At 43.2% G+C, this 22,248-nt stretch overlaps 1 protein-coding gene across 1 annotated transcript in view; it reads right to left on the minus strand.

Moving 5' to 3' along the window:
• LOC141110536 (interferon-inducible GTPase 5-like) overlaps window positions 1-21,967 on the minus strand; it is a 30,094-nt gene extending 8,127 nt beyond the window's left edge. Inside the window, exon 1 of the mRNA XM_073601923.1 lies at window positions 21,669-21,967. Within this exon, the coding sequence (XP_073458024.1) occupies window positions 21,669-21,682 (14 nt within the window). The 5' untranslated portion in view covers window positions 21,683-21,967. The remainder of the gene's footprint in view (window positions 1-21,668) is intronic.
• Between the last annotated feature and the right edge of the window lie 281 nt (window positions 21,968-22,248).

The following is a 22,248-nucleotide window of genomic DNA, read 5'->3' on the forward strand; positions in this document are numbered from 1 at the left end:
TACTCCAGATTTCAGCCAAAAAAATTCTTTATAGGATGACGATCCTTAAAGATGAAGTAAACCGCAGGGTTAATTTATTTTTTTTGTGACCTGCAAAATAAAGCCATAAATGTACTGGTATGCATTGCATACTAGCACATTATGTGAAACTTACCTGCAAACAAAGCCCTGAACCGATGCATTGTCACTGCTGGAAGCCGCATTCATCTTCACAAATCTTCCTTCCAGGTCTGCGGACTCTGTGTGACATGCATGCACGCGGGAGCTTCCAGTTACGGCATAGGGCATGCACCAATGACGTCATCAGCTGTATATATAGTAAATATTATATAGTAAATATCTCCTAAACAGTGCACGTTTAGGAGATATTTACAGTACCTATAGGTAAGCCTTACCTATAGGTACAATTCATGTATGGAAGCTTACAACCACTTTAAAGTAGCTGTCAGTCTGATCCTGGGGTGGAGGTGTATTAGCCTTCAATGCATTTCATAGGCTATCTTGTCTTCTTCATTAGGAAGCTGTGGAACCCATCCATATATCTTAAAAAGCAGATGCATGTTCCAAAAGGAGCCCAACTCCTGAAAATCAGGACATGAAAACAGAAAGGGATAAAACACTCCAATGCAAAGGGAGGAACAAGGGCCACAAAGGGGCCCAAACCACTGCTATCATAGGCTGAAAATCAGGATTATTGATATTATCAAAGACCTTCTCGACAATCCAGTTGCTGCCATATTCAAGAAACATTGCCCATTACCTTTCTTATGGAATCCTTCATAGTAGAGCATGTATGGTCAGTGTGGATTGGTTAAAAGGGTACTATGGCCATATACTGAAATTCATTCCAAATCCTGTTCTCTTATATCTCACCCAGTGAATTTCTGAGATTTTAATTAGAGTGTCTGAAAGGAAACAGCTTCAACTGCACTCTCTACTTATAAACCCCGTAGTGCTCTGGAAATCCTGTGTCAAGGGTACATCCTGTATTAAAATGTTTATTTGTGAAGTAAAGTTTGTATATACTGTATAATATTAGTTTAAAACATAAAACAAATACCCCAAAAAAATTATAGTTTCCATTTAAGAATGTTTATTGTAGGATTTAGATAAAATCTGATACATTGACAAGATATAGACTTTTATTGCATATATACATGAATACATGACCCTTTACTATATTAAATAAAGTGGAAACAGTATCTAAAAAAGCTGACATTCCATCAACTATTCTTTTTTGTGCTTTACCTCTTTCCTCTATGAGCAACAAAAACCTGACAAACCCTCATCACCACACTATCCTAAACCAAACAATGTTTTGGCTGTAGGTGGGTTTAGGGAAAACCAGTACTTAAAGCGGAACTTCATCCTTATTGTGAAGTTCCCTCCTCCCCATGTGAAGAGCACTTTTTTTTGTTTACTTTAAAAAAAAAAAAGTTCTGCCCCACCCCCTAATGCTTCGTCATTCACCTAGGCATTATGCCTGCTATGGCTCCTAGGATGTGCACGTCACATATCCCAGGAGGTATAGTGCTTTATAGAAAAAGTAGTAGGGGTGGTGGGCTTAGCAGCAAGTCATTACGAGGCCCGGAAGCTAAAGCCAGAAGAGCCGGCAGGCCTCAGGGTGATGTCATATAAAAAGATGACAGCACAGGACCAAGAGAGGGCAGAATTCAGACAGGATTCTGCAGGACACCGCTGGATTTCTGAGCAGATGACCATTTGAAATATTCAGGACTCACAAGCTATGCAAGAATTAAAAAAAAAATGGAAGGAGGGGTGGTAGGCTGGAGAAGATTTAAAAAGTATTAAGACAGCCATTGTTGAGTTTTCTTCTTTTGAAAATACTGATTATCTGGCTGCCATTCTGGTTTTCAGTGCTTTCTGAGTGACTAACCCAGAACAAAAATGCAGGCTAAGGACCTCTGACCTAACTCAGATTTTCCTGACCTTCATGCTTGTTATGGGTCAGCAACCCGGTGATTAGCATTTTCAGAAAGAAGTCAGCAATGGTAGCAACAGCATTTCTTTCTGTGGGGGTTTCCATTACAGCAACCCTGCACCACCTGGTCTCTTTTAAAGAACATCCACCCCGTAAAAGAAAATGCTATAAACCCACCTTTCTAGGAGACCTGTGCCTTCAAACTCTGCTGCGTTGCTGCTCCTTGGCCACTCCATGTAGAATACACTTCTGGGTGTGTCGAATACTTGCTCTGCATTCCGTGGTTCCTCAAACTGGCTCATGCATCCTATAGTGATGTAGAGCCTGCAAGAGGACAAACAGTGTGTGGTGGGAAGAGCCAATATTCACACATCTAGAAGTGTGGAATACCTGCAGTGTAAGGGGAGCAGAAAAGTGTCTGAGTTTGAAGACACAGGCCACTGGAAAGGTAAGTATATAGCCTCTTCAATCATAGTATAGGCTTCCTTAACAAATGATCCTGTGGTGACATGGTCATTTTTATCAGTTGAGGAGCCGCAGTAGAATTGTGGTCTACATAGAAGGGCCCAAATGATCAATGGTGAGGTACCAACTTTTCTTGAACTTGATGACCTGCCACTCTAGGTGAATGCTCATGTAACAATGAGCCACCTTCTCCATTTGTGACCCGTGTAGTGGCAAAGGCTACATAAGCAATGTACTTTGCTCCTGCTCATCTATTTTTTTTTAATGAACACACATTATTGTAAAGATTTTTTTTTTTACATTGCCACATATTTGCAGCCTACATCACAAATATAAATGTGTTGGATATGCAGGCATGTTATCACTCTTGTCTTGTAAGTTCTTTTTCTAGTGTCTTCTTAAAAAAATGGAAGTCATACTTTTCTAGCTCTAGGCATGACAGAAGAAAAACACTTTGTAGTCTTATCCCACAGTCCATAAGATTTTTCATACAGTTATCTCGAATATTTGTCAAAATTCTTTCTTCATTGTAGGTCTTCTTTCTACGAAGTTTGCTGGCCTTCAAGTCACAGTCAATTTTGTTTCTTACAAAGAAGAATTTCTTCCCCATTGACCAGAGCTTTTTGGCCAATTCCATCTCATTCTGCCTAACTCTTTCTGATGCTATGATGATGAAAAAGTTGTATTGATGGACATTAACAGTTTTTAGATAGCTATCCGAGTCAAAACTAGGGGTTCCTGAGCCAGGATGGTCCCAAAACAAGACATTCTTATACTGGGGATGTGGGTAAGCTGTTGGATATTTTGTGGTTTCTACCACTCCAGTTTTAGCAGCACCTTCAGTTTCATCATCATCAAAACCCCGAATGACGTTGACAAAAGTGGACTTTCCAGATCCAGATCCTCCTATTACAGCAATGTTCACTAGAGGATTTTCAGTGCTCTTCTCTTGTTGAGTGGTTCTCTCAGCTGTGTCACACAATGTAGTTTCCTGCAATGCATTTATGATCTCTCGCAGCTCAGTCTCAGACACAGTACCCCCTCTTGATGTAGCATCACTTTCTTGCAGAGCTTGTGAAATCTCCCATATTTCCTCATCAGAAAATGTATTAAATCCATAACCGGCCTGCATTCTTACGATTGAACCAGGCTCCTGGGGAAAAGGAACATCAACCAGTTCAACCATAGACAGTAGGGGCACATTAAAAGATATCAGCACAGAAAGATGAACTTTGGTTGGTATTTTTGTTGATATTTGTACATCATTCTCTGTCTTTTTTAAATCTTTTAGAGTCAGTTATAAAAGGAAATTGTGGATGAGTAGTTCCATCTCCGCTAAGACCTTTATCCTATGAATGTTCATCAGTTTGGAAAGGCTAGATTTTTTTATTCCCTCACTGGCCTAACAACATTTGGTGATCAGATTAGTGGGAATTCATAGGTCAAGTGTTGGGTTTTGGGAAACCCAGAATAGGTCTTTAAAAGGGAGATATGCATGATAGAGTACCCTGGGATTTGGAACTTGTTGGGTTCCACAGATTATATATGTCACCAGATAAGAAAAGAAGACACCTAGAACAGCTGCTATCAACAGTTTAAACCAACCTAAATTTCACTTTTAGGACAACACTATTTTATAAACACAGGCAGTGTTGGTTGTATTAAGTGTTCTACTGGATTAGATCATGTAAAATTAAATCTGACATGTTGACGTGTATGACTAGAGGTGTGGCAAAGGCTTGTCTTTTACTTAAGAATTTGGCTATAAAATGTGCCTTTCCCATCTCAGAAAGGTCTGAGGTATAAAGTGGTTAGTTTTATATTCTAAATATATCACTTGTTGATGTGTCATTCAGGAGCCACATAACTATGTGAAGGTGAATTTAATAATTATGTTTTAACTGGCATATAAAATGTATTATACAAAAGCATTTTATGAAATAAACTGAACAATCATTGGTTTATGAGCTTCTTCGCATACTTATATCTCACAGGTGGCTGTCATACTATGTGGATTTAACCATAAACCATGCCCCAGGCCTACAGATAAAGAACCCTCAGACTATCATGACAGCTGTGAGTCTTTTTCAGATGCCTCCAAAGTCCTACGCCCAGGTACTCCTTTCAGCCCAATGTTCTTGAGCTCCTTCTCAGGTTCATATGGGCTCACATACCCATTTACCCAGTTACCACACTTTGCTGTTGATATGTCTCTGAAATCATGACAGCCATATCAGTTTGTCCTGTCAATGGGTGCTTTGCTCTTTAACCAACAAGGAACATTTATCCTTCTAATTGCTCTCCAATTGGTGATATATCCCTAACAGGTCACTGTTCACTCGCTGAAATTATTATCAAATATGGGGCCAGTCATTTTTTATGGGTGCGGTAAGGGTTCTGACTTGGAAAAGAGTTCTAATGCTCATTTGGCAGTGACCTCTAGCAGTCTCTTGTAATATGTTCCCAGTTGCTGACAGTCCCTTGCAGTGGGTCCAAAGTCTCCATGTCTGCAGTCTTTAACCACCTCTTGTCATATGCCTAAAGTCTCTGACCATCTATTGTAGTATAATCACAGTTTTTCTGTACCATGAACATTATGTGCAATTCTTTGGTAATGTCAGGGGATGCACCTGAGGCCCTCTTTATTAAGTAAAAAAAAAAAAAATTATCTTCAGTGTTGGCCACTTCAGCAAATTGAGACCTCATTGACTTGAATGGAGTCATGTAATGAGGATCTCCAGTTCCATCACATTTAGTCCTCTCCAATGACAGTTTTGTCCACTACATTGGTGTTGTGTGAGGTCTTAGAGTGGTTTAGAGGATTTGATTGCACAGTGTCTCATTACTGGAACACTTGACCTGCACATGAAGGCCACTTTGATTGAATATTCCAGCTAACCTGAACAGGCAACCCTTCACCCTGTATGGTCTTCCAGCATCAATGGCACATGATGTTCCTGATTTTTGCTGATATCCTAGGTTACCAGAAGGGATGAGCCGAACTCCCCCCCCATTCGGTTCGCACCAGAACTTGCGAACAGGCAAAAAATGTGTGCGAATACTGTTAAAGTCTATGGGACATGAACATGAAAAATCAAAAGTGCTAATTTTAAAGGCCTATATGCATGTTATGGCCATAAAAAGTGTTTGGGGACCCAGGTCCTGCCCCGGGGGACATTTATCAATGCAAAAAAAAGTTTTAAAAATGGCAGTTTTTTCGGGAGCAGTGATTTTAATAATGCTTAAAGTGAAACAATAAAAATGAAATATTCATTTAAATATTGTGCCTGGGGGGGGTCTCCTTAGTGTAGCACCCTCTACTTTAGGTAGGTAGGTGCTAGAATAGTGGGTTTGTTTTGTATTGTCAGCACATGTAAACTTAGGCAGACCTATGCTGTGAGCTAGGCCTGTCTGTTTTTGATCTGGGGGCAGGGGAGTGGTTTAGTGTAGCAGGGGAGGGTCAGGGGAGTGGTTTAGTGTAGCAGGGGAGGGGCAGGGGAGTGGTTTAGTGTAGCAGCAGGTGACTGACATGTGCTTCAGCTCTTGGGCGCCTCTACTGGTTTTCAGAAGGTTCTGAAAAAGAGGCAGGGCAGAGAGCTGGCGTGACATGGGGTGTATGTGGGAGAAAAATAGGGAAAGAAATTGCGCTAAGATAAATGTTAAATGGGGCTGTAACCAAAGCACAGCCCCCCAAAAGCTGCAACTCTCATGTAAACATAAATACAAGAAAACAATCAGAGGAAAAAAAAAAATAGAGTTGCGTTATCTAAAATTAATATCAATAATACGTTTAGGTGAAAACCAAAACACCTACATGTGCATAAGCAAATTAATGATAAAACCGTTAATAAATTTGTGCTTTAGTAGATAACTTGTGATACACAAATATGAATATAAGTCAACGGTTCATGAAAAAATCCCATTAACAATGTGATATATAAACAAACAGCGAATAAGAATTATTGGTGAATAAGGTAAACATCTGCAAACAAAGCAGCAAAAAAGCAAAAAACACCCGTGCTGGAAATATGAATGAAAAGTCCATAAGATGCAGACTGGATATCATCGGAAAGATGTTGAATAAAGGTTTTAGTCGAATCCACCACCAAAACAACAGAAATGGACTCTTACCAGAGTTCCATGATCCCTCATAACAGAGGATCTAGGAATGCATGTATAGAAGTAATGGATGGCTTCAGGATAAACAGAAAACCTCAATATCGGGTGGTCCCCTCCCGACCAATCAGATCACAGTGGAACTCCCATGGTGCATGAAAAATATATATAGAAACTCCATAGTGTAAAACACTTCATTTATTTAAGCGTTAAAACAAAAGGAAATACACTCACAATGTTGCAGTTAAAATCAGGCCTTAAGTCTGCTCGGCCGGCCGGAGCACAAGCAGACAACCCGTCCTCTGGGAATACGAAGTACGAGGTGACGTCAGTGCGTCGCTCCGCCCTACGTGTTTCGTAATAACTTACGTCGTCAAGGTGCCCCTGGGGGTCCCCTAGGCCCCCAGGCACTATATACTGTAAACAGCAGTATATATACTATATGGCCTGCCCTATATACTCTGCAGAAAAATTGGGCCTTAGGTGTTGGTGGTGGTGGTACCAGAACACTGTAAGCCCTCACAGTTACACTTGTTGGGTGCAGGAATGGGCCTTGCTGTGAAATATTTTATCATAAATTGTAATTACATGCCCCTGTTAAACAGGGGCAGAAAAATTGGGCCTTGGGTGGTGGTGGTGCCCGAAACCAAAAATATTGTTGGAAGCTAGCGTCATCAGGAGGAGGAATAGAATAGTCAGCACAGGCAGTCTTCAAGGGATCCCAGATCCATAGCAAATTCAATCAGTTACATCAGCATCAGGTACTTGATAGCTGTTGATCCAAGACTGATTCATTTTTATTAATGTTAGCCTATCAACGGAGACTGTGGACAGGCATACTCTTTGATCCTTTACAAACCCTCCAGGAACACTGAATGTGTGTTTAGAAAGCATGCTCGATGCAGGACAGGTCAGTAGCTCGATTGCATATTGAGCAAGTTCTGGCCAGTGGTCCATCCTCAAGACCCACTAACCCAGTGGATGCTCTGTTGGAAAGGTCTCCAAGTCTACTCTTGCCCCATGATATTCCTGCACCATATAATGCAGACGCTGGCGATGGTTGCTTGAACCGATCAGACCTTGGCGCTGAGGACTGAAAAATTGTTTAACCAGTTGCCGCCCGCCCACTGTCATATAACGGCGGGGCAGTGCAGCTCTTGTTCTGGGCCGCCGTCATATGACGGCGGCCCAGAACGGCCGCTCTCACGCCCGCGGGGGCGTGCACCACGGCAATCGCATCTGCGGCTCTTTAACCATGTGATCAGCTGTGTCCAATCACAGCCAGTCACATGTAAACACGGAGATGCCAGTAATCGGTTCTCCTCGCCTCACACTTACAGCGGCATCTCCTCACATTGGGAAAGCTAGGGAAGTAATCAGGGCACTAATCATCAGTGCCCTGATTACAAGATATAAAAAAAGTGCCACAAATAAAGAAAAAACCATGCCCACCAATGCCAGCATACAGTGCCCACCAATGCCAGTGATCAGAGCCCACCAGTGGCAGCAATCAGTGCCTACACTGCCCACAAGTGCCACAAATCAGTGCCCATTAGCCATGCCCATCAGTGTCGCCCATCAGTGCCACCCATCAATGTCCATCAATACCCATCTGTACCGCCTATCCATGCCGCCTATCCGTGCCCACCAGTGCCGCCTCTCGGTGCCCGCCACTGCCGCCTATCAGTGCCCACCAGTGCCGCCTATTAGTGCCCATCAGTGCCACCTAACAGTGCCCATCAGTGCCGCCTATCAGTGCTCATCAATGCCACATATCAGTGCCACCTATCAGTGCCCTAAAGTGTGGCATATTAGTGCCTCCTCATCAGTGCCACCTCATGGCTTGGGCAGGAAGGGGGTGTTCATGCCTGGTAGGCAAGTGGTTAAAGGCATCGGTCAGCCGGCTATCTTCTCCACCGCTCTTCCTCTGACTGAATGAAGCCTCAGCAACACGTTGTCCATCACCAGGAAATGGTAAGCTCCCAGGGTTTGGAAATGAGTTACACAAACCTTTCTTCAAGGCCTCCTGAAGGTGCTTCATCCTCTGCTCACTCTGCAAAGGCAGGATGAGTTCTGCAACTTTACCCTTGTAACGTGGATCAAGAAGGGTTGCCAGCCAGTAATGATCCCTCTCCTCGATACCACGAATCCTAGGGTCCTTTCACAGGCTTTGCAGAATTAGGGAGGCCATGCAGTGTATGTTTGCAGTCGATTCCGAGTCCTCTGGGTCACTAAGGATCACATTGCCCGTAACTACCTTCTCCCAGCCACATACAACTCCTCGGGTTTCTGGGGACAGAAATGATCCCTTGAAGACTGCTGCTGAGTGTTATCCTCTACATCCATGCCGACACAATCCTCCTCCTCCTTCTCTTCTTCCTGTATGTTTGGCGGGCCCGCAGGAATGCTATCTGGATAAAGGGGGCCTTGAGAGGAAAGGAAGTCCTCCTCTTCCTCCCGCTGTTCTGCCTCAAGTGCCCTGTCCATGATTCCACGAAGTGTGTGCTTCAGCAGGAAAACTAGAGGGACAGTGTAACTGATGCACACATTGTCGCTGCTCACCATCCTTGTGGCCTCCTCAAATGGTGACAGGACAGTGCATGCATCCTTGATCAGTAGCCACTGGCGTGGTGAAAAGAAGCCAAGCTCCCCTGAATCTGTCCTGGTACCATATCAACATGGGGACAAGGTGCTTTGGGGGGCTACCCCAAAGCACCCTTCCCATGTTGAGGGCATGTGGCCTGGTACGGTTCAGGAGGGGTGGAGCGCTCTCTCGCCCCCCCCCCCTCTTTTCCTGCGGCCTGCCAGGTTGCGTGCTCGGATATGGGTCTGTACGGATTTTTGGGGGGACCCCCACACCTTAATATCCATACCAGACCTGGAATTTGTGGGGACCCCCACGCAATTTTTTTTTTTAAGTTTGGTTCGGGGTTCCCCTTAATATTCATACCAGACCCAAAGGGCCTGGTAATGGACTGGGGGATCCGATGCCGTTATTTTCAATTACTTTTATCTGTATTGCCGGGACCCTGACAATTCATTATAGCCGCGAGTACGTTTAAATTCATTTTTTTTCTTTAGAAATGTCATTTTGTGCACGGGGGAAAATGTGCCACTTTACAGGCAGACTATAGTCACCCCCCCGGGTACGAAATTTAAAGGAATATTTCACTTTTATTGTTTCACTTTAAGCATTATTAAAATCACTGCTCCCGAAAAAACGGCAGTTTTTAAAACTTTTTTTTGCATTGATACATGTCCCCTGGGGCAGGACCCAGGTCCCCAAACACTTTTTATGACAATACCATGCATATAAGCCTTTAAAATTTGCACTTTTGATTTCTCCCATAGACTTTTAAAGGGTGTTCTGCGGCTTTCGAATTTGCCGCGAACACCCCAAATTGTTCGATATTCGGCGAACAGGTGAACACCCGATGTTCGAGTTCAACATCGGGCTCATCCCTATTTGGGACTCAAAACTGAAAACCCAGGTGATGCTAGGCAGAAGTGCTAACCACTTAGCCACTGTGCTTCCCATTATATGTATATTGTATACTTATTTATATACAGTTTATATACCCACATACACAAACACACAGCATATAATTATATACAACAGTGGTCTCCAAACTGCAGCCCTTTGCATGTTTTTATCTGGCCCTTGGGGCACCATTTTCATCCACTGATACCAACAATGGGAAAATATTCCCCCACTGATACCAATAAAAGGGCAGAACACCTCCCAGTGACACCAATGATGGGGCACAATTTTCTCCCAATGGTGCCAATGATGGGGCACAAGTCCTTTCCACGACCCCAACGGTGGGGCACAATCCCTCCCAATAGCACCAATGACAGGGCACAATTCCTCAAAATTACACCAATGATAGGGCACAATTCCTTCCAATGACATCAATGATGGGGCACAATTCCTCCCACTGATACCAATGATGAGGCATTATTCTTCCCACTGAGACCAGTGATGGGGCACTATTCCTCCCACTGATACCAAAGATGGGGTATTGTTTATTCCCACTGACGTTTGGACCTTTTCCACTCCCAATGGCCACAGTCCAGCCCCCTTCAAGTCTGAAGGACAGTAAACTGGCCCTTTGTTTAGAAAATTTGGAAACTGATATAGAAGAAAACATTATGCTTCTTCTAAAGAGAGGCCCCATTTTTAACACTTGTGTAAGAAGCTTTTACAGCTCCCATGGATTTTTTTCTTTAAGGTCCCATTCACCCCTGGTCCTTGTAGTGCATTGCCGTAATGTGCTAATTTCTGCAGTGCAAGGCACCATACAGGCCTTAACGCGTTTTAGTGCAAATCATTGTTACTGGCAACCAAGACACAAAAGCAATGCACTGGTCGTTGCAGCGTACTGCTGAACTTACTTCCTTTAATTTTTTTTTTGAAGACTAAGTGCATTGTTGGGGACAAAGGAAGCTAACCCCCAAACTATGTAAATTATAATTCACATATACTTTATAAGCCAATTCCAAGTGAATATATTGCCTTTACACAAAGGCCATTAACACACACAAAACAAAGAGAATAGAGCCTAAACTTTTTTAGCTCTCTCATTGCATTAGGGTCCATTTGGACCTGTTAGCTCTCGTGTGTACCATTAATGCCTATTGTGCATTGTGTTGAAGCAACCCATTCCCTTGGAATGGGCCATTAAAGTGTATGTGAACTATAAATTACATAGTTTGGGGTTAGTTTCCTTTCTCCCAAGCAATGTACTTAATAATTTATTATTATTTTTTTTAATAAAAAAGACTTATGGAAGTCAGTTTACATTTATACAAAGAATGAAAAGGTGAACTAACTCCAAATATCCTGGCCACCCCTCCAGACCCCACTGTACTTTGCGGCCGTGATGTCGGTTGCTGCAGGTTAGCGGTCTATACATCGTACACCACAATACACAAACCCCCGGAGTGAGCATCCATCATAATCAGTGGCGGCTGGTGGTTTTTTTATTTTGGGGAAGCGGAAAAAACAGCAAACCCCCCCCCAGTCGGTGGCGGCAACCCCCCGTCGGGACATCAAAGTCCCACACTTACCCCATCTAGGAAGCGGGCGGGTGGGCAGCGTGTCTCCTCCTGTGGTGTGGATCATGGCGGCTTCCGCCATGCATCCTCCTCCTCCTTTCCTGACCTTTCAGCCAATCGGAAAATGGGTATTAGACCCGCGCTTACTGATTGGCGGAGAGGCGATTTAGTGTCAGAAAAGCGAACATTCATTTGCTTTTCTAACACACCTGGGTGGGCTCCGAGCGCAATACTCTGGCCACGAGTCCACCCTATTTTGAACCCTATGGCTCTAATCAGGTGCTTGAAACAAACAATGAATCTATCCATTAATCATATAGGGGGTGGCGTGGAGAGAGGGGGCAGTGCCCTTGTGCGCCCCTAATGGACCGCCACTGATCATAATGCTTGCAATGGCAAGCGCTCATTGTTGTAGGCAGCCATGTGATTGTGCTGACCAGTGAGAAGCTTATCTGAGGCTTCTTCTTGGAAGGTGTCCCAGAAGAAAGAATCACTTCTCATTGGTCAGCAGATTAAAGTAGTCTTGCTGACCAATCAGTGCTTGCCATTCCGAGCATTATGATGGATATTCACTCTGGGGCTGTGTATTGCGGAGTACAGTGTTCGGACCGCTATACTGGCAAAACAGGGCATCACAGCCGCTATGTGCAGCAGGGTCCAGTGAGGGGCCAGAATATTAGGTGTTAGTTTACCTTTTTATTGTTTGTGAAAAGGTGATTTTATCCTTTAATGTCTTTTTGTTTTTTTGTTTTTTATAAAAAGGACTTACTAAGTGCATTGTTCGACCATATTTTTTTTTTTTTTTGATCAATCTGCCACACACGATCGACTTTGTTCAATCAAAGCCATCACTATCTTTTGCTCATTACTCAGCCATATCAGCCTTGTCTTACTTGATCAATGTGTGATTCAATAGTTTTGTTGAATCAAATATTGATCGTTCAGTTTGATCACACTGTGAATGGCCACCATAAGTAAGGTGATCAGATTTTTAAAATGAAGTCCGGGGACATTATATATATATATATATATATATATATATATATATATATATATATATATATATATATATATACATATATACACATATATATATATACACACATATACACATACATACATACACACACATATATATATATATATATATATATATATATATATATATATGCAGTGTATGTGGTATGTGTTTATGTAATTTATTGTATGATATATATGTTATTTCTGGAAATCATTTCATACCAGCCCCATAGTATTATTATACCAGCTCAACCGCATAATATCATTATTTTCTTGTCAAAAATAGGGGGGAAAAGCACTCACATTGCCACATCACAAGTTTAAGGAGAACAGAGGAAAAAAAGAGAGGATACTTGGTAGGTATCCTTTGGTCGGACTTTGAGGGCATACGAAACAATTAGCAAAATATAGAAAAATAACAATATTTATTATGAACATACAATATATGCATAGAGCAATCAGAGGTTAAAAATCATGTATAGTGATACAGAGCATACAATGAGCCCTTGTGTGTCGACGCGTTTCACCATTAGGCTTCTTCAGGACACAATCAAGGTATTCCGTGTAACAAAGAAGAGAATGAATCTCACTGTCTTGCAGGAGAAAGCCTCATATACAGATGTCAAGGTAGTATGGATGGAATAGACTACCAAGCAGGTTGGGTTATTTCCTGGTGTAAATATACAGACGATTGGAAATAGCCAAATCTGTCAACAGACAGGAAGTAATGCAATCAAAAAATAGTATACCCCCGATGATCAAAAATAGTAACCAAATGGTTTGTAAGCAGGGGCAAAGCACTACCAAATAGGGTGATCCACGACCAGTAGCCACATCACAGAGTACTGGGGCAACAAAACCAGACTGCCCTAATGGCCAGCACATAAAGGATCCTGTGCATAGATGGGTAGATTAGCCCTATGGATTGATTTCCAGCATAGGCATAGACAGGTATTAAATGGCCCCTGGGAGACAGCCTTCCGCTAGTCAGCGGAAGGCTGTCTCCCAGGGGCCATGCTCTGAAGAAACCCGGGTGACGGGTGAAACGCGTCAGCATAACGCCATCATGCTCCCAATAGCATACACGCTGATCCACCCACACGCCAAGGGGATACCCTAGTGATCTCCACTCGTGCCAGCAGAAAGCCCTGGAACTCTGTGATGGCCGTGCTTTCTGGGCTACAACTCCATAAGGACTTCCCTGCTCTATTTGGCACCATACGGAACGAACCGGGGAAACCCTGCACAGCGAAGGAAGTTACCCTTATGAGCTGACGGAAAATAGAACATGCAGAAGTTTCTCGTTCATCTGTGCGGGGGTGGTGTCCAGTGTCGGGAAAGCGGTGAGATCCAACCTTTTACACCTCCTGTCTGGGAGGGCTGCACAATGCACATACAACCTAACCGTCTTTACCTTAGACACACACTAACCTGCCAATACAGGTGTTCTTGAGCCTGCATTGGTTCCCGTGTAATTATAGCTTAGGAACTTCCTCCCAGCATACCCTGACCGGCATAGTCTGTATATTCACAGTGTTTTGCGCCGGTTCCCTGGTCAAAGACTAATTATGAACTGTCCGTGTAATAAACCAGTCTGTTGCAAGTTATTGATACTTGGCGGTCTATAATCTAGTGGAGAGAGAGCTATAAACACCTGCATGACTGCTTCTACTCCCCTTTGACTTCTCTCATTCACGTTTGTGTTACCTGAAGAAAAATCATCTTTCCCCTCAGATGATCCAGCAGTGACCATTATTTTTATAAGTCATTTACAATGGGAGGATGTATGGAGAAGTGTGTGGAGGCCATTTGCGTGTGTAGACAACGTTGTCTATTTTAATGAATTGTTGGTGGTACTTTCTTAATTAACTTATTTTGATTAGTGTTAAGTGATTTGCATAATAAAACTTTATATATATTTTTTGCTAAATTGCCTGTTCCTCCTTGAAGAATTGCCTTTTTGGAATTGTCTCTTCAATTCCACCATTTTTTCCTAATTGCTTCGTATGCCTTCAAAGTCCGACCAAAGGATACCTACTAAGTATCCTCTCTTTTTTCTGTGTTCATCATTATTTTCTTGTTCATAAAAGGGAAAACCATGCATTTTAAAGCACATTTGAAGAGTGTATTATATTTACCAGTGCTCATCAGCGCAGCCTCATCAGTGCCCATCGTGCAGCCTCACCAGTGCCCATCAGTGCACCCTCACCAGTGCTGATCAATGCAGCCTCACCAGTGCTGATCAATGCAGCCTCACCAGTACCAATCAATGCAGCCTCATCCGTGCCCCTCAATGCAGCCTCACCAGTGCCCATCAGCGCAGCCACACCAGTGCCCATCAGCGCAGCCTCACCAGTGCCAAGCAGCTCAGCCTGTTCAGTGTCCATCAATGTAACCTGTTCAGTGCCCATAAATGCAGCCTGTTCAGTGCCCATAAATGCAGCCTGTTCAGTGTCCATAAATGCAGCCTGTTCAGTGCCCATCAGCTCAGCCTTACCTAGAGGAGAGCAGATGGATTATACAGAGCGGGGATCTCCTGTTTACCCGCGAAGCCGCTGTCCTCCTATAATAGACATCACCAGTGTGCTGCCTATCATAAGAACCAGCCCAGGAGACGGGACTTCATCTGATAGCCGGGTAAGCAGGAAAACCCTGCTCTGTATAATCTGGTGGTGCTCACGCCCCCCCCTCCCTGTCCAAGACAGCAAAGCCCCAATGGGCCCAGCGGGACTTTACAGGACTTTACTGGATCAACATTTAACAGCCCAGGCAAATATAGAGTAGGCTGACCAGACGGGGACAAAACCATGGACAGTCTTCCTCTGGGACAGTGTCCTCGGTCCAAGGACTGTCCCCGGAAAGCGGGGACATCTGGTCACTCTAACCATAAGGCTTAAAGTAGCGCAGTTCTCTGTAAAGCATGTACATACAAGCATTGCAGTGAATAGAAATTTAGGTGGCTGGTTGCCTCTGTAACCTGAGCCTGAAATTGAAGGTGCATGATCTCCTTTTCTGTTTCTATTGCTAACCTTAGGAATTTCTGACAATCCTGGTGTATCGGGATGTGGAGGTATGCGTCTAGGGAAACCATATAACAGTTTGGGGGCAATAGCGCCTTCACTGAATATATGGAATCATTTCTGAACCTCTTGTAGGTTATGGACATATTTAGGGGTTTGAGGTTGAGGATCGGTCTGACATTCCCTGAAGCTTTTTGTACTCCGAATATGTGGGAGTAGAAACCCTGCCCTCTCTCTTCCTTTGGTACCTTGGTGATTACCCTTTGTTCTTTGAGCTCCTTTATAGATCTCAGTAACCCTCTGGCCTTTTCCTTGTTTTTTGGAAGTTTGGTGGTGTATAACCTGCTTGGGGGTGATCTTGAGAACTCTAGATGATACCCTTCCTTTATTATTCTCAGAATAAAACGGTTGGAGGATATTCCTTCCCAATGTGGGAGGAAAGCCCCCAGTCTTACTCCCACTGTAACTACCTTGTCATTTTTTTGTTGTGGGTTTGCTCAGGAGGACGAAAAATCGCTCCTCCCTTGCCTTTCCCTCTCTGAACCCAAGGTTTACTTTGGTTATCCTCCTTGGGTGTTGTAAAGTGGGATCTTGTGCCCTCTCTTTGCCTCCTTTTATTTTGTTGTGGTTGACTCCAATTTGCTTTGCGTTTTAATGGGAATGCTTTCTTTCTATCCGCTGTACGGTCCAGCACTTTCTCCAACCCTGGCCCAAACAGCAGGTTCCCTGTAAAGGGAATCCCGCAGAGTTTGGCTTTGGAAGCGCAGTCCCCCTGCCATGTCTTTAGCCATAAGGTCCTTCTTGTGGAGTTGGCTAGTGCGGAGGATCTGGCTGCCATCCGAACCAGTTCTGCTAAAGTGTCTGTGATATACACAATGCCTCGCAGGAGTGTGGGAAAAGAAGATAGGATCTGCTCCTTTGCAGTTCCCTCTTCGATGTGAGCCTGTATTTGGTTCAACCAGAACTCTACATTCCTAGCCACCACAGTGACCACCATAGCTGGCTTTAGGCTGCCCACTGTCGAGTCCCATGACTTTTTTAATAAAGAGTCCATCCTTTTATCCATCGCCTCAAATAAGACCCCCATATCCTCAAATGCTAAATCCGTGTGCCTCGACACTTGTGAGAAAGCTGCATCTAATTTTGGAGTCTTGTTCCATACTGATGCTGGATCCTCTGAGAAGGGAAACCGTCTCTTTAAGGTTTTAGAAAAAACTGTTTCCTTTCTGGTTCCTGCCATTCTTTTTTAATAGCCTCAATTAAAACCTCATGAACAGGAAAATTCCTCTTTTCCTGTTCTCCTAAACCCTCATACATCTGATCATGCAAGGATAAAGGTTTCTTTTCTGTTTGTATACCTAGTGTGGTATAAATGGCCCCTAAAAGATGGTCGACCTCTTCTAATGAGAGTTTGTATAAAGATGGCTTTCTGGCATCCCCATCCAGAGTTTCACCCTCAGAATCTTGGGAGCCGAATGTTGCACTGTCAGATTCTTCTTCCACCTCCTCTCTAGGGGCTACTGAAGGGCCTGCACTAGTGGAGGGTATTGCCTGCGTCTTTGTTAACGCTGCCTGTACTGGGGCTGCGGCATCTGAAACCCTTCAAAAAAGGTTTTAAAAGATTCAAAAGTACTGGATAGTTCTTTGACAGATGCCGCTAGCTCACTCTGTTCCGTGGAATGTTCTTGTACTAATTTACTGATACATTCTTTGCATAATGTTTTCCCCCAGGACTCTCTAAGGGTAGTTTTACAAGAAAGGCACCTTCTTTTTGAATTATGAGGGGTCCTGGTTTTGTCTGTTTTCTGAAAAGACATAAGCAAAAAACCCCACAGAGTTAATATTTATCACCCTCCCCTGCACAATTGCAGGAGTGTAGCATCTTCATATGGGCTTCCCTCACCAGGGGCCCTATGAACCACCCTCTGACACCGGAGGGTCCTTTACCTACCCCCCCTTTGGTATATATCCCACATTGTAAAGGAAGGGGGGGTGGTGAGTTCAGGGCAGGGGAGTTCCACCCTAGGTTCCCCTTACCTTCACATGGCTGGAGCTGGTCTCTGCTGGAGCAGTATGGTCCGATCCCTCTGCGTCTGCCATTGTAGTGTCACCTCCGGAGCCTCTGCTGCCTCTACAGCATGTACGGCTCCTCTCCAGCCCATGCCTGGCTCCTTTTCATCGTTCGCGGCCGTAACTGGAAGCCGCAAACCCGGAAGTGCACGCCCCCTCGGCCAGATATGATGTCACCCGCCACAGGCCGTGCAGTCCCAATACCCGGCATGATTTGCTATTATACGCTTGCTGAGGGTATGAGACTGCTGGACCTGCACTCCGTTCCACCGCACTTGGTGCTAAAAAGGCCCCCCCCCCCCCAAACTCCACCTGCGCTCAGGGATGCGGGGGTGACAATAAAAAGAAATCTCCTTGACCAGGTTAGTGCCATGCTGACCGCTGTGGGTTCTGAAAACTGCACACTAATCTTCCCTGGTTTGTCCCAGGAGTCTCTACTCCTCTTTTAGGACATGCTGCCTGAGCCTCCCTCTGGCTCTCCTGACTTGGCTCCTGTGGTGTCTCCCCTCTGGAGGAAACACAAAAAACTGAGGAGCCAGCAGGGGAGGAGGAAATTTATAGAAAGCTGGCGAGGTGTTTCCTACAGAGGGGAGGAGCCAAGGTCTCTCAGGTGGCTGTCCTGAAAGACGATTAGGGGAAAAACTGAACGAAGATTCTTGGTCGTTCATTTTTCGCATCATTAGTGTGCCAGCTGAGACACACAATTTTCGTGTCGCAGTCGAAAGTCCCTGATCCAACATGCTGGATTTGGTTTTCAAAAATACAAAACTAATAATGGCACTATTGTATGCACCATTTTCGTTTTTCTAAGGACAGAACTTCAGTTTTCAGCTCGTCTATGCCTGCTTAAAGCTGAGCATGCAACAGTAGAATTTTGTTTAAATATTTGTATGGAAATTCTGGAAAGCTGTTCATTGGAGTATTATGGACTTGACAAATTTTGCATGGAACCCTGAAAAATGCTATTTGATTCCCATAACAATGCTCAATTTCAGAATGCACATGCACATTACAATAAGTATATTTTTTCCCGAATGAAAACCACATCCACAGTAAGGGCTTCCTTAAAGGAGTTGTAAAGGCAGAAGGTTTTTTTATCTTAATGCATTCTATGCATTAAGATAAAAAGCCTTCTGTGTGTAGCAACCCCCTAATACTTACCTGAGCTTATCCAGCCATGTGCACGAGCCATCTGAGACTCTCCCCTCTGATAGGCTGAGACACAGCAGCGGCACCATTGTCTCCCACGGCTGTCAAAGTGGGGGGCGGGGCTGGGTTGGGGCTCCGTGTCTGAATGGAGCTGTGACTCAGCTTGGGTGCCCCCAAAGCAAGCTGCTTGCTGTGGGGGACACTGAACAGAAGGGAGGGGCCAGGATCACAGAAGAGGGACCCAAGAAGAGGAGGATCAGGGCTGCTCATGTGCAAATCCACTGCAACAAAGCATGTAAGTGTAACATGTTTGTTATTTTTATAGGAAAGAAAACTAGGACTTTACAATCACTTTAAGCAGCGTACCAGTGATCAATCAGTAAATACAAAATTACAAAAACAACCAGTGCTAAATGAGTTGCTAGCCAACACCTATAAGCAATTCAGAACTTATTTGACCACATTTTTAACCAAAAATGTTATAGCGCAACTCTCATAAAAAATGAATACCTCTTATCAGTATGAATACTTCTTATCTTCCCTACTGAGGAAGTCCCAACTATTGGACGTAACGCGCTTATAGGATGAGGAACGCCGTACATGGCGTCATCCCAGGCCCATCTCTGCACCAAGCTGTCTCATCAGTGATTGCCAAAAATGAGCGATATACGGTTAGTACTGCCAATAGTGCTGTTTCCTGTAAGTGCAATATTTATCCTTTTAATAAATTCAGAGTTTTCAATGGCGAACACTAGGGTTGTGTGCTTTCTCTCCCCGCATATGTATTGCTGTGATTGGAGCTCCATTCAGCCATCCATCCACTCATGTGATTGGGTGAGGCCTTGAAAGCAGTAGCTGTCTTTGCTTCATCCCTAGAGAGGGAAAATTGCATGGTGTGACCTACTGGTAGAGCGGGGGTCATTTCAGTAAGGTGGGAGGCCATTTTGTATGGGTGGTGGATTCACTTTGCTTTATGCATGCCACAGTGGTGATTTCAGTGGATTGAAGCTGGATAATACTTACAGTTTTTTCAATATTTTGCACGTTTGGACATTTATTGGACTTTATTTGTGTATTTTCTGAGACATTGTGTATGGTATATAGAGAAGAACTATCACAAAATAATTTTTTGTATGTGCATATTTTTTTTTTGTATGCATATTGGTTTTTGTTCACACACTATGGAAGCTTTTGTATATTACTGATAAGAGGTATTCATTTCCTTAAGCAGCCCATAGGTAATTAGAATTTCTGTCCAAACAGGGAACCCAAGAATGCAGCCGGTGGTTCTGCCAGCTGACCATAGAGCTGATCAGAGACCAGAATGACTCCAATCATCTCTATGGCCTAAGAAACCGGAATCTACGAGCATTTTATGACTTAGGTTTCGCCGGATATAAACAGCATCATTGGGAATTTGGGAAAGCATTTTATCTCACCGATCTTGGTGTGGTCAGATGCTTTGAGGGCAGAGGAGAGATCTAGGGTCTAATAGACCCCATTTTTTAAAAAAAAAAAAAGAGTACTTGTCACTACCTATTGCTATCTTAGGGGATGTTTACATTCCCTGAGATAACAATAAAAAAAAAATTAAAAAATTAAAAGGAACAGTTTAAAAATAAAATAAAAAAGCAAAATCTAATAATTAAAAAGAAAAAAAAAAAAAAGCACACCTGTTCCCCCGTGCTCACACGCGAAGGCGAACGCAAGCGTCGGTCTGGTGTCATATGTAAACAGCAATTGCACCATGCATGTGAGGTATCACCGTGAAGGTCAGATCAAGGGCAGTCATTTTAGCAGTAGACCTCCTCCGTAAATCTAAAGTGGTAACCTGTAAAGGATTTTAAAGGCTGTTAAAAATGTATGTCGCTTGTCGCCGCTGCACGTTTGTGCGCAGTTTTAAAGCATGTCGTGTTTGGTATCCATGTACTCAGCATAAGATCATTTTTTTTATTGCATCAAACATTTGGGCAATATAGTGTGTTTTAGTGCAATAAAATTTAAAAAAGTGTTTTTTTTCCAAAAAAATTGCGTTTTAAAAATCGCTGCGCAAATACTGTGTAAAAAAAAAAATTGCAACACCCACCATTTTAATCTTTAGGGTCTTTGCTTTAAAAAATATATAATGCTTTGGGGTTTAAAGTAATTTTCTAGCAATAAAACAATTTTTTTCATGTAAACAAAAAGTGTCAGAAAGGGCTTTGTCTTCAAGTGGTTAGAAGAGTGGGTGATGTGTGACATAAGCTTCTAAATGTTGTGCATAAAATGCCAGGACAGTTCAAACCCCCCAAATGACCCCATTTTGGAAAGTAGACACCCCAAGCTATTTGCTGATAGGCATGTTGAGTCCATGGAATATTTTATATTTTGCCACAAATTTTGGGAAAATTACACTTTTTTGGGGGGGTTTTTTTGCACAAAGTTGTCACTAAATGATATATTGCTCAAACATGCCATGGGAATATGTGAAATTACACCCCAAAATACATTCTGCAGCTTCTCCTGAGTACGGGGATACCACATGTGTGGGATTTTTTGGGAGCCTAGCTGTGTACAGGACCCTGAAAACCAAGCACCGCCTTCAGGCTTTCTAAGGGTATAAAATGGTGATTTCACTTCTCACTACCTATCACCGTTACGGAGGGGATTAAAACAGGCGGTGAGCAGGTGTCACAACCTGAACGTTTCCTTTTGTCAAATACGATCGCTGTAGGGCCAGCTTAAAATAGAAAATGCATGTGTCTAAATAGAGGGAAGTCTATTCATCCTCCTACTGAGAAACGTTTAACTGCTTCTATATCGATACATTCCTAAGTAATAATAATTACCTTTCGGATGTCATGTCTTCTTCTCAAGGTTCTATGTTCGTCTGTCCCACTCTGATCGTTCTTTTCCGGTATATATACCTATATAGATAGGTTTCTATTCTGATGAAAAGAAACTGAAAGTAAAACTGGAATTCATTTGTGCATTCTTTCCATACGATCAGCCCAGAAAATTCTTCTGTGAACTGGACGTGCTCCAACGCTATTAACTCTTTCAGTATTTCCTGTCTGCTTTAATGAAAACAGCTCTCCGTTCTTTGTGTTCAATGACAGGAGTGATACTAAAGCATATCTAAATTCCAAAACCAAAAATGTAATATATTGCAGTTTACCAGTCCTTTGATGTGGTCCTGGCTGGGTATTTCAAGGCCGGGGTTCTATTTTAACACATCAAGCACAATAAATATACTATTTGTTAAAATTCTTACCCAGACACTTGCAACCTACAACTCCCGCTATCTCAGTTCTGCTTCCCTGACCCCTGATGGTCTTCATATGAAAAGAGTTAAAGTAATATTAATCCCAAAACCAAAAATGTAGTATATTACAGCTTACCAATCATTAGTTGTGGTGGCTGCATTTT

Source organism: Aquarana catesbeiana, linkage group LG10, assembly GCF_042186555.1.
Source record: "Aquarana catesbeiana isolate 2022-GZ linkage group LG10, ASM4218655v1, whole genome shotgun sequence".
Classification (NCBI taxonomy): domain Eukaryota; kingdom Metazoa; phylum Chordata; class Amphibia; order Anura; family Ranidae; genus Aquarana; species Aquarana catesbeiana.